Source organism: Callorhinus ursinus, unplaced genomic scaffold, assembly GCF_003265705.2.
Source record: "Callorhinus ursinus isolate GAN/ISIS: 27379988/994484 unplaced genomic scaffold, GSC_fseal_2.0 scaffold68, whole genome shotgun sequence".
In the NCBI taxonomy this organism is placed as follows: domain Eukaryota; kingdom Metazoa; phylum Chordata; class Mammalia; order Carnivora; family Otariidae; genus Callorhinus; species Callorhinus ursinus.
The window spans coordinates 656,118-672,408 of NW_027397130.1; the positions used below are offsets into that span (position 1 = coordinate 656,118).

General features: G+C 58.1%; 2 protein-coding genes across 8 annotated transcripts in view; one reads left to right on the forward strand and one right to left on the reverse strand.

Moving 5' to 3' along the window:
- Positions 1–5,378, forward strand: CYBC1 (cytochrome b-245 chaperone 1). 3 transcript variants are annotated; one of them, XM_025859705.2, is made up of 7 exons: positions 3–131; positions 903–1,028; positions 1,871–1,912; positions 2,549–2,622; positions 3,222–3,318; positions 3,813–3,957; positions 4,296–5,378. In XM_025859705.2, the coding sequence occupies exons 1-7, from the start codon at positions 125–127 to the stop codon at positions 4,414–4,416; spliced, it is 612 nt and encodes a 203-aa protein (XP_025715490.1). In that variant the 5' UTR covers positions 3–124; the 3' UTR covers positions 4,417–5,378. The 3 variants fall into 3 exon arrangements, with proteins under 3 accessions (XP_025715489.2, XP_025715490.1, XP_073742158.1); XM_025859704.2 differs by lacking the exons at positions 3,813–3,957; positions 4,296–5,378 and adding an exon at positions 4,024–4,289 and having other exon boundaries at positions 1–131; XM_073886057.1 differs by lacking the exon at positions 1,871–1,912.
- HEXD (hexosaminidase D) overlaps positions 5,319–16,291 on the reverse strand; it is an 18,449-nt gene continuing 7,476 nt past the window's right edge. For 2 of the 5 annotated variants that reach the window (XM_073886056.1, XM_073886053.1), the window contains 11 exons: positions 14,703–14,790; positions 11,060–11,224; positions 10,284–10,467; positions 9,314–9,385; positions 8,710–8,905; positions 8,356–8,376; positions 7,961–8,043; positions 6,993–7,071; positions 6,816–6,917; positions 6,515–6,604; positions 5,319–5,937 (listed from right to left, as the gene is read on the reverse strand). In XM_073886056.1, coding sequence (XP_073742157.1) covers positions 5,751–5,937; positions 6,515–6,604; positions 6,816–6,917; positions 6,993–7,071; positions 7,961–8,043; positions 8,356–8,376; positions 8,710–8,905; positions 9,314–9,385; positions 10,284–10,467; positions 11,060–11,224; positions 14,703–14,708 — 1,185 coding nt within the window. In that variant the 5' untranslated portion in view covers positions 14,709–14,790 and the 3' untranslated portion in view covers positions 5,319–5,750. Of the gene's footprint in view, positions 5,938–6,514; positions 6,701–6,815; positions 6,918–6,992; positions 7,072–7,960; positions 8,044–8,355; positions 8,377–8,709; positions 8,906–9,313; positions 9,386–10,283; positions 10,468–11,059; positions 11,225–14,702; positions 14,791–16,291 lie in introns of those variants that run through there. The other 3 variants (XM_073886054.1, XM_025859700.2, XM_073886055.1) reach the window with 3 other exon arrangements.

A 16,291-nucleotide genomic window follows, 5' to 3' on the forward strand; every position in this document is an offset into this window, starting at 1 on the left:
CCCGGAGGCCGGCCCCGCGCGCCCTGCGGAGGCCGGAAGTCGGCCGCCCCGCCCCCAACCCCGGAAGTCGGCGGCCGGCCGCCCGCCCCAGGTCCCGGCCGCACGCCCGCGCCCGCGGGGTCGAATGCTCGGTAGGCGCGGGGGTCGGGCCGCCGTCGCGGGCAGCGGGCGGGCGACGCGTCGCGGGCGGGGCGTCTCCGAGCTGCGGGAAGCGGGCCGGGCGCGCGGGGCCCGGTGGAGGGGGTCGGGCGGGGCCGGGCGCGGCGGAGCTGCTGAGCGGCGTGGCCCGGCCCGCCTGCGTCGGGGGTATAGCCGGGCGGGGGACCGGGACCCGGGACCCGAGCGTCGCAGTGGGGTCGTCCTTTGTTGTCGTCAGTTCGATTTGACTTCACGGCGGTGTCGGGAGAGCCGCCCAGGACCGGGAGCGCAGCCGGCGCTCTGCGTGCGTCGCCGTGCGCGGGGCGGCGTGCCTCCGGCAGGGGCTGGTGCGCCCCGGCCCTCCGCCGCGCGGGGGCTGTTGTCCCGGCGGCCGGAGGGGACTCAAACCGCGAGGGGACTGTCAGTTCCCGTTCTGGGTGGGCGGGGGCCAGCAGAGGGCGATGAGGGCATGTTCTGATGGGCTCTGCTCGGGTGCCGGCAGCTTGAGCGCCGCGGAGGCTGACGGTTTCCAGGGCGGGCCAGCCGCTGGTCAGGTGCCTGTTGACGCCCGGCGAGTGCTGAGCCGGGCGAGGAGCCCCCGTGCAGTCAGCGCGGCCGAGCAGAGAAGGGCCTTGCAGAGGAGAGGGGCCCTGGGGGCCTGCAGGGACCGTCGCCGCGGGCACAAGCCGACGGGCTTCCAGGCTGGCGAGGAGCGGGGCGCCTGTGAGCCGGCGTTCCAGCTCTGGCGTGTCTGCCCTTCCCAGCCCCCGTCTCCTGTCGAGAGTGGTGCGCGCTCAGTCCAGGCATGTACATGCGAGTGGAGTCACGCACCAGCTCCTGCCTCCATCTGAAGAGGGCTCCAGGCATCAGGTCCTGGTCCTTGCTTGTTGGTAAGGATGTCCGTACTTTCCCCCAGATGAAAAATCTAACTTAAAAAAGATGAAAACGAAACTGTCCTCTGTTCTGTGACCCCCAAGTATAGCAGTTGTTTTGCTACTTTGTATCTTTCCAGCTTTTACCCTATACGCACAGCTTTTGCCCTACATTCGTGCCTTTACAGAGGATCTGTCCTTTTTGTCGCCACGTGATATCTTAATGTTAAGATCGCGCATGTTCTTCTGAGGTCCTCATTCCCTTTCACTTGCTTCCATACACCTGGTTGCAGGTGTATGTTGGAGGCTTATGTGATGGGCCACAGTTCCTTCCCATTTTTTCTTCCGTCCCTCTCACTGTCCATCAGAGGGTCCTGCACTGGAGGGGCAGCTGCGCGGTGTTGATGGGATGGGACCTGTGAAGAGTGGCGTGGCTGTGCCTTCAGCAGCTTGTCTCTGGTCCATCTTTCCCGTGACCCTGCATGTGGCTGCCTGCCTGTTCTGCTTCACGTGTCATGTTGTGATTCTTTATGTACATCTTATGTTCATTCCACACCACGTGCTGCTGGAGTAAAACCCTTCCTGTCGGCTTCTCTGGTTTCCCAGCAGCTCTGGAGCCTCGGGTAGAGGAACGTATTTAGGGAATCCTATGAATGGCATCTGCCATGTTTCTGAGTGCACTTCCTGGCTGTTTCCCCCACTTCTGAGTCTGGTGGTCTTCTGTCCCCCTGCCCCCCACCCCCAGCCATCACTGGCACCAGGGAGGGCCTGCTTGTCTGGGCCTGTGGCTCCTGGGAGGAGGGGGCTCTGGGCTCGTGATGGCCCAATAGGGAGGCACTTGCTTTCTTTTCTTTCTGCAGGAATCTTGTCGATTGGTTTGGCTGCTGCGTACTACAGTGGAGGTGAGATGCATTTCCCCCCCTTCCCCCGCCACCCCCAGTAGCTTTCTTGGCCATTTGGGAAATAGAGAAAAGAGAGGGAACCTGCCATTTGTGGTGCTCACCGAGGCCCAGCCTTTGGGGCCACAGGCGCCTCTGCCTCTTGGCTTGCACGTGCAGCCTCAGCTCCGCGCGCTGGCGCGTCCTCCCTAATGTGCTTGTCCCGTGCAGCCTGTGCTTTCCCCTTCTTGTATCTGCAGCACTTCCCGTGTCATGACACATTCTTCAAGAAGGTGCTCTCTTGTGTTTGCCTGAGGCTCTACTGCAGGCTGAGCTACACTTCCAGCCACCCCTGCAGGTTCCTCCCCTCCAGTATGACAAACTGTGCCATGATCGCAGAGCCGGGTCAGCCCTGACTCCTGTCTCCAGCAGACACTGGAGGGAGAGCAGAGGGTGCACAGAGCTGGCCAAGCATTTCACACATGGTTCTGCACGACAGGCAGGGCCAGCAGTGTCGGGTGGCCGCCCTGGGCCGGGGTCAGCCAGCCCCAGATGCCGCCCCTGCCCAGTGTCAGCTGGAGAGGGCCCCTCCGTGGCATGTCGGCCTTCACCTCTCTGCTGCTGCCCCTCACCCGGCTGCATGCTGTGTTTGCTCTTCAGATAGTCTGGGCTGGAAGCTCTTCTATGTCACGGGCTGCCTGTTTGTGGCCGTGCAGAACCTGGAGGCCTGGGAGGTAAGGCCAGCACAGGTGAGGGCGGGAGGGTGCAGTGGGAATCACAGCAGGAGGAAAGGCTCTGGGGCCTCACACACTCCCCATCCTGAAACCTTAGCTTAGTGGTTTCTGGGCTGAGGAATTTTCTGAAGCTATTTTTCTCGTAGAAGCTTTTCATGACTGTTTCCACCAAAATTCTTCCCTCCCTAGTGTTGCCAATAGCACAGAACAGAATGAGGGCCAGTCCGTCTCCCTCGGTGGCCAGCACTCTCCCCGTGCCTTGGTCCTCTTCATGAGGAACCACGGGACTCAGGTGCTCTCTGACCTCCAAACTTTGATCTCTATTCCTTTGATGACCTCAGCTGCTGTACTTCTCTTTTGCTTGGGGAGAGCACCTGCTTTGACGCCCCTTTTTCTCTCTACACCCCCTGGCCCCGTGCTCCCAACAGACAGGAGCCCGGGAGGGTCTGGCTGTGGGTGTTCGGCTCTGGCAGAGCAGCTGGGTGTCTTCCTGAGTGTCTGCTCCCGTGAGTCCAGGCCCCCCTCTGGAAGTTCCATGTGTGGCTGGCCTGCACACACAGGCCGGCAGCCGGATGATCCCCTTCTGGCCGGTTTTCCAGGAAGCTGTTTTCAACAAGAGCACTGGGCAGGTGGTTCTGAAGACATTCAGCCTGTACAGGAAGCTGCTGACTCTTTTCAGAACTGGCCACGACCAAGGTGAGGCATGCAGAGTGTACAGGACACAGGGTGCGGCAGGAGGCTGGTCATTCCAGACTGGATGGAGGGTGGTGAGCGAGACCAGAGACCAGGCCTGAGGCCTAGAAATGGGATGGGTCCGAGCTGGCTGCTGGGTGACACAGGGTGACCCCGGACATTGCCGGGCAGCCTCTAGCTCAGTGGCTGGTCGTTAGGCACTAGGAAGGCATTTTTCAACAGTTGGGGGAAGATGAAGCAGAAAGACGGGCAACATAGATCTTAGCCCGTCCCTGATGTGTTGCTGCTCATGAGAGCACGGGCAGGCTTTCCACGGTGCCCACAGGTGTGCTGGATGCTCCTCCTCACCCAGATGGCACTCTCTGCACAAGCCTGTGCTGTGGCCACGGACCCGTGACGCCGTCCTCTGGAGAATGGCCCCAGAGTGGCTGTGCCCAGCACACAGGCGGGAGGGGCAGGTGGGGAGGAGGGGACCCCTGACTGACCCCCACCCGCAGTGGTGGTCCTGCTGAATGACATCCGGGATGTGAATGTGGAGGAGGAGAAAGTCCGGTATTTTGGGAAAGGCTACGTGGTGGTGCTGCGGTTTGCGACAGGCTTCTCCCACCCCCTCACCCAGAGTGCTGTCATGGGCCACCGCAGGTAAGCTCTGGGCAGGTGACTTGATTGGCCACAGCTGGCTACCTGTGCCCCTCGCCCTCCCATCAGGTGGTTCCCACAGTGGACTTCGTGGCTGGGCCCAGGGAGAGGACTTGGAGGAACGTGGCCTGCCCCTGCTGCCAGGGGAATGTTGGGAGTCTCCACAGGGACAGAGGGCAGGGCTGGGGTCAGGTGAGGTGGGGGCTAGAACAGAAGGCACCATGTCCTGGAGGGGAACCCTGGGGGTGCCAGAGGTGGGTGGTCCAGCAGGAGAATGGTGTGGGCAGCAGGCACCTCTGCCACGGTAACCTGTCCTTCCTCCCGGTGTCGGCCTGGCCCAGTGACGTGGAAGCCATCGCCAAGCTTATTGCCACCTTCCTGGAACTGCACCGCCTGGAGAGTCCTGTGGAGCTGTCTCAGAGCAGTGACAGCGAGGCTGATGGCCTGGGGAGCCAGAGCTAATGCCCACAGAACCCCCCTGGCCTTGGTTCTGGTGGCACCCTGGTAGGCCTGATGGGCCACTGGCAAGTCTTCCTCCGGTGCCTGGGTGTGTCCCTGGCGCCAGCGTGGGACCTTCAGCCATTCCTGCTGCTTGCTTCCGCCCTCTGAGCAGAACCACAGGCTGACCTTCTCTGCAGGCCTCAGAGCTGCCTCCTGGCATCAGATGGCTGGCCCCAGCCTGGGTGGTATGGGTGGGGTGTGAGGGCACACGTACCCCACTGCCCACCAGCTGTGTGGGGATCAGGTCTCTGAAATGGGAGGGATGCTCAGGCTCCCCGGGGCGGGGGGGGGGGGGAGGGAGGTTCGCTAGCACCAGCTCCCCCAGCATTTCAGCTCCCCAGTGAGAGCAAGGCTTTAGCAGGTGTGCACAGGGCCAGTGGCTGGGTCAGGCTCTGAGGATGCCAGGACGACACCCACATTCGCGTGTTGTCCGTGGGAATCCTGGTGGGTCATGCCCCACATGCTGCAGCCCTTCTCTGGCTCAACGTCCTCAGGGGTTAGAGTGCAGTGCTTGCCCAGGGTCTGAAGGGCCCAGAGTGGACGCTGAGGGTCCCACCTGGCTATGTGCACTGCAGCCACTCCTAAGGCCTCCCCAGCCCACAGACAGCCCCTGTCCAGCTGGGCCTGCAGGGGTGGGGGAGGCCTCATGCAGGCCCTAGACCAGGGCGGCTCCCTTAGGAACCCAGGCAGGATGGGGGGCCCAGGGCTGCTGCAGCAGTCCCCACAGAGGGGGCAGCAGGGGCACCTCTGAGCGGGCACTCAGGAGCCGTGCCTAGGACTGGCTGGGGAGACCCACCCCCTTCTTAGATGTCACCAACAGCTCTAGTTTGGGGATGCAATCATTTACACATGCCAAAGTTAGGTTTTTAAGTGGTAAAATCTGAAAGCCTTCTTTTTCTAAAATAAAGTATGAAATGCTGTAACTGGTTTCTGGTGTGGTCATCCCGACTGGAGGATGCCCTGAGTTGTGGAGGGATCTGTTTGGCCAGCTCCCCTCCACCTTTGCTGGGCCTGCAGGGTGAGGAGAGTCTCAGGACCACTGTGCAGGACCCATGGGAGGCGCGAGGTCTGAGTCCCACTGGCAGGAGCTCTAGCTCCCACCCTCCTTTTTATTTCAAGCCAACAGGTTCTACATGTGGGTCAGTAAGCAGGCCTCAGCGTGTGTCCTCCTTGGACATTTCCCATTTGTCTTTCCCAGCGAGAAATGTCTGCACCGTGGGTGTGGCCTGTTGCAGGTGGTTCCGGGTACAGTGGGAGGCCAGATGCAGCTGGACAGGGGTGCCTGGCCCCGCGCCTCAGGGGTCCTGAGCTGCGAGCGGCCTGGGGCTGGCTGCCTCTCGGAGGTCCTGTAGCAAACCCTGTAGCCGCCTCAGGCTGGGCTGCACGTTCTCCTCCAGCCACTCCTCCACGGTGTCTGGGTAGAAGACGCGATGCAGGGCGGCCTCCAGCTCCTGCACCAAGGTGCTCCACCTGGCCAGGAGGCTGAGCAACACAGCCAGCGGTGAGCCTGCCTGGCGGGCACCCCTGGGTGGCAGCTCACAGCCTATGCACTACACTCACATGCTGCACAACCGCATGGGTCGGTACGGTTATATGCCTCAGTTTACCCATGCATAAAACGGGGCTATGAGTGCTGACCTCACAGGGTGGTTGGGAATAAGTGAGTTACGTTTTCACATCTGAAACTAGAATGCTCTTGACAACTGGCTGGCAGGGTTTGTCTTTAGGCGTGAACCTGTCGACATCGGACAGCATCTTTCACTCAGTGGGGACACTCCGTTGGCCTCAGCTCAGAGCTGTGAGACAGGAGAGCAGCAGGGAGGGCTGGCTGGCCAGGATGAGTCCTGGACCCTGCCCGGGGCATTCAGTGACCCTCGCCCTTTTAGGCCAGGAAGGCCCTGGCTTCTCAAACGCTTACGGCACAGGTGATTCGGCAAAATTGATTCACCTAGGAATTCACCGCTGCAATACCTAGAAAGCTCGTCTTGGTTCAAAGCCGGTAGCCCCAGAGGACATGCAGCCCTGGGGGTGGGCACTGCCAGGAGGGGGGGCAACTAACCTGAGCGCCTGGGGCTGGATGTGCTGGACCATGACCGGGTGGATGAGCTTCCGCCTGCGGTGGTAGGGGCTGAACCAGCCAGTCACATACCTGGGGGCAGACCCACGCACACTGGTGGACCCTCTGCAGCTAGTAGGGCAGCCTCACGGTGGTTTCAAAATAATGCCTTTGAGAAAACTTGAGAGTCTGGTAGAAATTTTAAAAAAGTTGGTTCCCCCCAGAAAGTCTCTGTATAGGACAGGCCACCCTCACCCTGTCCTGTTGGGAATGTGGGGTGGGGCTCAGCCCCCTGCCCACTCACCTGTCCCTCTCCAGCAGTGTGTCCACGGAGCTGCGCAGGTGGAGGCCGACGTGCGTGACAAGGGCCAGGATGTCGCTGCCAGGGAAGGAGCCGGCCCCCTCACTGCACGAGAGCCGTCGTGCTGAGATGGGGGTCCAAACGTCCGGGGAGAGGCAGGGCTGGGGGTGGGGGGGTTACCTTGTAAAATCAGTTATTTCTAGGTTTGAAATCCCGAGAAAGTTCTCCACTTTTGCTTTAACATCTTCGGCAAAGCCTCCTGCAGCCAAGCACAGACGGAGATGGTCAGAGGGGCCTCTGGAGGAGAGAGAGGCTGGGCCCCTGCACCACTGTGCGGGCCTGGTGGCAGGAAAGTGACCAAGGATGGTCAGCGTGCACGTGCCAGCCCCAAGGAGACCTTGGGGACGGGGCTGCTTGTGCAACACATGAAACAGGCTCACTATGTTAAAAATGAGAAAACAAGATGCAGAGCGGCACCATCACCAGAGAGACCCACCAGCCTGTGCTGCCGGCGCACCCACGGGTGTGCAGGACGTATGCGGCACCTGGCAAGCGCGGTTTCTCACATGTGGACCATTCCAGAACAGACACGAACCAGTGAGGCTTGCGCGGGAGCAGCTGGTGGGGCAGGAGGCCCGTCTCCACAGAGGGGAGGGCTCCGTGGCAGCGGCGCCCACCTCAGAGGCGGGCAGTGGCAGCCAGCACCGTGTCAACAGCAGAGTCGGCCGTGGTGTCCCCGCACCTTTCCTCTGAACTGCTCACAGCTAACGCTTCAGAGGGCATCACGTAGAGGGAAGGCTCAGTGTCCGTCCTTCTACCACTGTGTGCAGCCTCTAGTGGTGCGGGAGCCAGGCCCTGTGCACCCCACGTCGCCCCCGTGAGTCCACGTCTCTGCCCGAGTGGGGGTGCCCGGGTCGGCACTGGGCAGCCAGGCATTCAGCAGAGGCCTTTTCTGCACCCACCCACGTGAACTGCTTTCACAGGCTCACTGCATCTGGGGTCAGCAGGGGGGTGGGCGGCTGAGCCCCCCTCCACTGGGGAAGAAGACAACAGTCCAGCTCCAAGGAGGTGCAGCGGGGCGTCCGGCACCAGGCTCTGCGCCGCAGCCCCCCCCCCCCCCCCCGCCCCGGGAGAAGCAGGGGCCATACCGTGGAGCAGTGACTGCAGGCAGACGGCCAGGGACGGGATTCCCACGGGCAGCAACTCGCACAGCACGGAGAAGTGGTCGTACCTAGGTCCACGGGAGAGGGCCACTCAGCTCCCGCCGCCCGTGCCTGCACGGCAGATGCCTGCACGCTCTCCCGGCACGTGGGACAGGCCTCGAGAAGCTCAAGCGGGCTGCTGCCTCTGGAAATGTGCCACCCAGAGAACCTGCCTGGGGCTTACTGCTCTGTGGTGGCCACCCTGACTCCGCTGTGGGAGGCCTGAGGGTCGGCAGGGCACGGGCGGGGGCCTCCAGCTGCCTCCCCCTCCGCCCTCCCGATCGCAGGCATGGACCTGTGGCTAGGACTTGGCCAGGGACAGGGCTTCACTTGCAGCTCACTTTTCAAATGGCGCGAAATCCCTAAAGAGATAAAATCTGTCTCACACCGGCCGTACGTGAGACAAGTTATGTGTGGCTCTGGAGGTGAGGCTGCTGACAGTGCAGAGGGGACCAGGGTGTGTCGTGGCCCCGGACACCCTGAGTGGTGTCCCCTCTGCAGAGTTTGGGGGATGGCTGTGGGGGTGTTAGGTCCCCAGGCTCCTCCCCTCTTAGAGCACCGGCCCCCTTCCCAGGGAGGGCTGAGGCCCAGACTGGACAGGCCAAGGAGGGTGGTCTGTCCTGGACAACCAGAGCTGCTTGGCCCCTCCTGGGCAGGTCGGCCCAAGAGCTTCCCTGGGGCCTGCGTGGCCTTACCTCTGCCAGCCAGTCAGGACGATGCCCTGCAGCATGTCCGCGGGCCCACGGGCTGCCACCTGCAGCCACTGCATGTTGTTCCTGAGGTGGTGCTCGATGGGGGTCAGGGCCTGGCTCGCCCCCGTGGCGCCCTTAAAGGCGCTGGCAGCCCACAGCCGGAGAAAACCACACTTCCGGTACTTTTCCATGAGAAGAGCTAGGCGAGAAAGTGAGTGGTGTGATGGGTCTGGGTTCGAGGAGCTGCGGCTGCCAAGCCTGGACACTGCACTCGTCCAGACCAGAAAGCAGGAGGAGCCCCCAGCCGCCGGCTCCACTTCCAGGCAGACTGAAATCTCAGTGAGAGAAGACGCCTGCCATGTGCAGGTGACCCCTAGTCCACCTTTTTGTTAGGAAAAGAGCAGACAGAACGGGACATCTCACAAGTGACCCAGGCAGGATGTGCCGGGTGTTCCCACGGCTGGCCGTGGCTCACTCGGGGAGGGGCCTTCGGGGAAGCGGAGGCTGTTGGCAGGATCCTGATGAACCAAGGGACCGAGGCCCCCGCACACCCCCAGCTGGGCAGTCAGGGCTCCAGGGTCTCAGGGGCCATGGCCAGGGTACTGACCTTTGCCGTGGATGTCCAGGTCAGCCCCGTAGTCCCAGAGCACGGGCTCCACCAGCTGTGGTACCCCCGATGCTGGGGGAGGGAGAGCGGCTGTGAGCCGAGAGCCGTCTGGACACAGCCCTGCGGCCCCCAGTCCTGGCCTCACAACAGAGCACAGGCTGACTTGTTCAGGGTGCCTGGGCTTTAAGTACAGACTCGACACAGCTGTGTTTTTGACAGTAAATGCTGCAACCATGAAATCGGCCAACTTTGGCAATGACCAGACTCTGAGAGTTCTGTGAAAAGTGAGCCCCCCTGGCCGGGGGTCACAGAGCTCCCTGCGGAGGAAATGGTCTGTCTGCATGCTGCAGTGGGGGCGCCGGGCCCGGGTGCAGCAGGAACACACCACTACTTGGACTTAACTCTAATCTTATGAGAACCCAAATGGCCATACATGGGTCGGGGCTGCCTCGAGGACACCCCAGCCTTACAGAGGCTGGGGCAATGGCCAGACTCTGGGCTGGGGCTCTGAGTAGACCACAGGGTGTGTCTCTGGTCTCACCCCAGAGCTTCAGACAGGGTGAGCCCTGGGGCCGGAGGGGTTGCTACTTTCCTTGACCAGCAGCCAGCGTGAGCCCCAGCCACAGCCCCTGCAGGGCTGGCCACAGTGTCCTATGAGGCCGAGGCAGCCAGGAGCACTGGACACTCAAGGCCTGGTGGGACTCTCTTACCCCCATCCCCCTCCTCCTGCTGGCCAGGCCCATTAGGGCCCCGTGGCTACTCTCGGGTTCAGACCTAACACTCTGCACTCCTGTAAGACGTGCAAATGCCTTCTGGGAGAATGGCAGTTTTGTGTGAGAAAGTTTGGAAAGCGGCTCTAAGGGGGTCGCCTGGACTGAGAGGTTTGGGGCAGAGGTCCCAGAGTCCGCCCCCAGCAGCTGCTCGTCTCCTCACTCCCAGCACCAGAGGCCTGGGGGATGCACCTGCCGACCTGAGAGCTGGTCCTCGGGGATGGCCCGCAGCATGTCGTCCCACACCAGGGGCCTCGTGGCAGGGTGCCGGGCCAGCACGTGGCAGGCCACCGCCTTTATGTGGGACAGACACAGTCTTGCTTTGGTGTTATGCTCCTGCTGCAGCCACCGCCTTGAGGCCTCGCCTTCTCCAAGGTAATAGACCTGGAAGGAAGCACAGGACGGTTTGGCCCCAGATCGCCCGGCCTCACCGCGGACACACTGGGGAGAGACCTGGCTCAGGCCGTGTCCGCCAGGATGTCAGTGGCAGCTGCCTGTGTGGAGGGGCTGGTGAGGGGGGCCCTCCTCCTTCACCGAGACCTAACTTCCACTCCAGACTGCCTTCAAGCGTTCACAGCAGCCCAAGGGCAGAAATAACCGAGGTGTCCACCAGCCAGCGAGCAGATAAACAACGTGGGGGCTGGCTCTGCCACTGCTGGGGTGTGGACAGCATGGCCGTTTCGGGTCACAGCCCAAGCCCTAGTCTGTCCCGCAGGGTGCAGCTTGCCATGCTCAGCAACATGGCTTTGCCCGCACGAGGTCACAGGTCAGCTGGGAGGGACACCCTCACCGGGGGACGTCTCCTCGGCCCACTCTTCTTTACCCTTTGGCACGTGGACTATTTTTCTATGTAAGAAAATACCCCACAAGGCAGGACAAGGAGCCCTTGAAGTGAGGAAGAGGGGCTGCTACAGCACTGGGAGGGACACACCAGGTAGGTGAGGCTCAGGGGTGGAAGAAGCATCGAAGGACCCACCTCATCACAGCCGACATGGAGCCACCGGGCACCTGGGTGCAGCTCCATGACCTGGCTGATCATGGCTCCCACCAGTGCCAGGGACTCCGCCTCGTGGGGGTTCAGGGTGTTGGGGAAAAGTGCTACTTCTCGGAGGTGAGCGAGAGCCTCATGCTTCAGCACAAACTGCGGAGAGACGGGAGGTGACACTGGGAGACAGAAGCCTGCGGCTGAACTGAGCAAGGGCTGGCTCCAGGTCACCCCAGAGGGCACTGGTGGGCCTGTGGCTGGCTCGTGGCCCTTTCCATCCGATCTACCTGGGCCCGGGGAGAAAAGTTAAAGCCAGGCTCACTCACATGCGGATCGAGCTGCCACCAGCCAGAAACGTGAGGGGTGACCATGGACATGAGAGCCACAGTGGCGACGCACTCTTCTCACACCCCAGCTGACTGGGGATCTCTCTCTCTCTCTCTCACACACACACACACACACACACACACACACACACCCCTGAGGCAGACGGGGGACTGGCTGAACTCCCAACGTCCCCAGCCCCTGCGGCACAGGGTGGGTCCTCACGGCCCCAGCAAACCGCTGCCCAGACCCTGGCTGACCACCAGCCATGAAGACAGAGGGGTGGCCCCTTAGGAAGCCAGGCCAAAAACACAAATATGAATAAAACACTAACAGAGGCATCAGTAGCCACACACAGCTGGGGAGACAGACCCTGCAGACCGAATGCAGGCAATTTACAACCACCTGCAGGGGGAAAAGTCAGATTCACAATATTATCTGAAATATCCAATTTTCAACCAAAAATCATGAGATGTGCAAATAAACCGGAAAGTGGAACCCAGACTCAGGGAAAAACCAATTGGACCCTGATATCAGATTTATCAGATGACTACTCAAAAAACTATCCTGAAAATGCTCCCAGAATTAAAGAAAACTATTAATAATACCGAAAAATGGGCTCCACAGCAAACTTGACATGTCAGAAGGAACAGTGATTGTGATGACAGACCAACAGGAATTACTCAGTCTGAACAACAGAGATAAAAGGAGAGAACCAAGAGCCTCAGAAGCCTGTGCGGTGACATCAGGCAAACCAATTTGCGCGGAAGGGAACCCTGGTGGAGGGAAGAGAAGGGGCACAGAAGCACCTGAGGACATGACCCAAAACTTCATAAAAGTGAAAAAAATCTACAGGTCCAAGAGGCTCAACAGAACCCAAGCAGGATAAATGGAAAGAAACTCAAACCTAGAAGTCATAACCAAACTGCTACAAGGCAAACACAAATAGGAAGTCTTGAAAGCATCAAGAAAAGAAAAGAAAAGCTTAGGGAAATAATATCGTAATTAAAGGCTGACATACCATATTTATGGATTGGAAAATCCAACAGAGTAGAGCTGATTTTCCCCCAAAATGATTTACATTTAATGCAATTTCAATCAAAATCCCAACAAGGTTTCTTCTTTTTTAAAGATTTTACTTATTTGAGAGAGAGAAGAGAACGAGCTGGTGGGGGAAGGGGCAGAGGGAGAGAATCTTAGGTAGACTCCCCACGCAGCAGGGAGCCCAACACGGGGCTCGATTCCAGGATCCTGAGATCATGACCTGAGCCGAAGGCAGATGCTTAACAGACTAGGTCACCCAGGGGCCCCAATCCCAGCAAGGTTTCTTACAGATGTAAAAACAACTGAGTCTAAAATACACACAGAGAAGCAAAGGGAGCAGAACAGACAAAGCAACTCTGAAAAAGAAGAATAAAGTTGGAGGACTCTTATTACCTGATTTTATTTAAGATTCACAGTAAAGCTACAACAATCCAGACAAGATGGTACTGACAAAGAAACAGACGCATAGACCAATGGAACAGGGTAGTTCAGACCATCACAAATAAGGTCAACTGAGAACAGACGCACAGACCAATGGAACAGGGTAGTTCACACCATCACAAATAAGGTCAACTGATTTTTGACAAAGCTACAAAAGCAATTCCAAATTCCAAATTCTAAAGAGAGGCTAATCTTTCAGTAAGATGGCATGACTGGCCATCTCAAGCGGTCACACAGCATATGCAAAAAACAATGAGCCTCACACCTTACATAAAAATTAACTCAATGTGGACCATGAGTGGAAAGTGTATAAATGTAGAACTTTAGAAGGAAACAGGAAAAATCTTCATGACCAGGTGACTGACAGAGTTCTTAGAAATGACACCAAAAGCACAATCCATCAAAGCAAAACTGAGAAACTGGACCCATCAAAATTAAGAGACTTTTGCTCTTTGAGTACACTAAGGGAATGAAAAAATAAAAGTACAGATTGGGAGCAAATATTTGCAAATCACAGATCTAACAAAAGACTTGTATCCAGAATTTCCAAAGAACTTAAGAACTCAACAGTTCAGAAGATGGACATGCAAAATGCTTGTACAGTTATTTCACCAAAGAGGACATCCTGATGGCAAGTAAATGCGGGTTAACAGTCTTCCTCCAAAAGGAACCAACCCTGAGGACACCCCGACCTGGACACCTGGCCTCCAGAACTGTGAGAGGGCACATTTCTGTGGGTTTAAGTGACCTGGTTGAGGTCCTTTGCTGCAGTGGCCCCGAAAACAAACCCGCTCTGAGAGCAGGCCCCTCGAGGAGCAGGAGTTGGGGGGCAACTGGGAGAAAGGGCGGGAGCGGCACCTTCGGGGACCTTCGGGCACACAAGGCTGGAGGCGGAGGGCTGGTGGGTGCCGACCTGAGACAGGAGCAAGGGCAGCAGGGCCACACAATGGCCCGAAGTGCAGGGGGATGAGGGTGCCAGAACAGGTCAGAGGAGCCAGGCGCTGGCGGTCACGAAGGGGAAGCAGGAGTGGACATGGCGCTGTCTGGAGAGGGAGCGTCAGCTTGAGAGGAGCCATGGGGACCGCCACCGTGTCTGGGGGGCTAGCACACTGCTAGCAGAAGCAGCACAGCCGGGGCTGGGGGGCTGGAAGGGAGCAGCTGGGGCTGCAAAAAGCCCAAGTCAAGTGTGACGGGCCAGAACATGCCGCTACATTTAGTGACCTGAGGGATGCTCTGTGGGCTGTAGCCCACGGCAGCAGGAAGTGAGGAGACCGGAGAGCTCGGCAGGGAGTGCCAACCAGGAAAGCTGGGGCCCTGAGCACGGGAGACACGGGTGCAGCAGGGGAAGGGGCGCGTGGCTGGAGGTGAAGACAGTGCCTCTGAGGTAATCTGTGCTTGAACACCTCGGGGAAGGGCTGCCCACAGGGCTAGAGCAGCTGTGTCCATTAGAGGAAAACACGGAACCTGTAGCCATTAAATCAATGTTGTGTTTAATCTGCTGTCCATCTTCTGATGCAGATGTGAGAAATATTTCTGAAGATCACACAGGAGCTTGGGAAAATATTTTCAGTATTAAGTGATGAATACAAGTTAAAAGGAAAACAACTTGACCCTCAGGGCTCCATGGGAATCAGGCATCCCCCACTGGCTCCTTCCTGCCATTCCTTGGACAGAGGTTGCTCTGACCTAGAGCTCTGTGTTTTTCAGCCATTTACAGTGCAGGGGCTTCTGAGAAAGAGCTGCTCCCTGCCTGTGGCTGGCCACCGCCTGTGTGCCCCCAAGCCCCACACCTGGGCACCAGGTGACTTCTGTTCCTCCCCCTTACCTCCATGTGTCCAAAGGTCTGCACCAATGGAATGACCTCTAGCTCGTTCAGTGTAGCCAGATGTAGGATCTCCTTGATTTCAGGGGGGCTAGGAGACAAAGATCATCCAGAGGTTCACTCCAGCCCGTTCACACCAGCTCCAGTTCACTCCAGCCCGTTCACACTCCAGGTGCTGTTCACACCAGCCCCTGTTCACGCTCCAGCTTCTGTTCACACCAGCTCCTGTTCCCACCCCAGGCCCTGTTCCCACCAGCCCCCGTTCCCACTCCAGCCCATTCACACCAGCTCCTGTTCACACTCCAGGCCCTGTTCACACTAGCCCGTTTCCACTCCAGCCCATTCACACCAGCTCCTATTCACACTCCAGCCCCTGTTCACATCAGCTCCTGTTCACATTCCAGCCCCTGTTCACGCCTGTACTCCTGTTCATGCTCCCCCTCCCTTGTCAGGTTCTGGGGCGAGGGACTCTCCTGGGGAAACTAGTATAGTCACTATATCCAAAAAGCTCAAAAGATATTCCTAAGGTTTCAGAGAGGGCTCCCACCCTATAATTTGGGAAAATGATGCTCTGCTATGTCCTCAAGTAATGGTTTGGTTTTTACCAATTATTCTTACTGAACTCTATAAAGAAGCTGAAGTCATTTTACAAGAAACTAGGCCATACAAGGAATCATATTCTACAAAGGGGTTGGCAGATGGGCTCAAGGACAAATTCACCTGCCTGTTTTCATACAGCCCATGACGTAAGAATGGTTTCTACAGTTTAACATGGTTGAGAAAAATCAAAAGAAGAAAATACTTTATGATATGTGAAAGTTACATGAAATTCCTATTTCAGTGCCCACAAGTAGAGTTTTATTGGAACTCAGCCACGACCACTCATTGACATTACTGTCCATGGCTGGCTGCTTGTGCCCCCCCCCCCCCCCCCCAGATTGCTGCAGCAAAGACCAGGCAGGCTGCACAACAAAACTGGCCCTTTACAGAGGATCTGGTGACCCCTTTAACAGAGAAAATGTAAAAGACCTTCAAGGTTACACTTGGGGGGGGGACTCACCCCCTGGGGGTTAGCGACCTCGGTGAGTGCACTTGAGGGTGGGAATGCTCTGGGGGGCGCGGATGACACCCGGGAAGGGCTGGCTGCCTGCTCTGGCATCAGCTTTCACACATGAGTCTATCTCAAGAAGAAGGTGAGTTCCAGTTTCTCTGTGTGTGTCTGAACCATCTCTTAACCAGTACTATGAATGCATGGACTTCAAATAGACCTTTTCCAAGCTTCACAGGTACCCTAGCATTGTTTCCACTTAAAAAACAAACAAATGAACAAAACATGTGCCTCATAAGAAAAACAGAGCAGCATGAAAAGAACAAACTTCCAGCAAGCTCAGTGCAGTGTTAACACTCTGGACACACCCGTGGGGCACGAACATCTTGTGGAGTTCTCACACAGAGCTGAACCTCCCTCCAGAGTGGCCCACCAGCCAGATGTCTTTTTCTCACCCTTGTGAACACAGAGCATCACAACCTTTTAAAAACTTTCACCAATTTGATAGCCAAAATGGCATTTCACTCATTTTAGTTCGCTTTAT

Coding starts and splice junctions, on each gene's coding strand:
- CYBC1 (XM_025859705.2), top strand. Junction 3,319..3,812: donor CAGAACTGGCCACGACCAAG/GTGAGGCATGCA, acceptor CCCCACCCGCAG/TGGTGGTCCTGCTGAATGAC. Junction 3,958..4,295: donor GCTGTCATGGGCCACCGCAG/GTAAGCTCTGGG, acceptor GGCCTGGCCCAG/TGACGTGGAAGCCATCGCCA.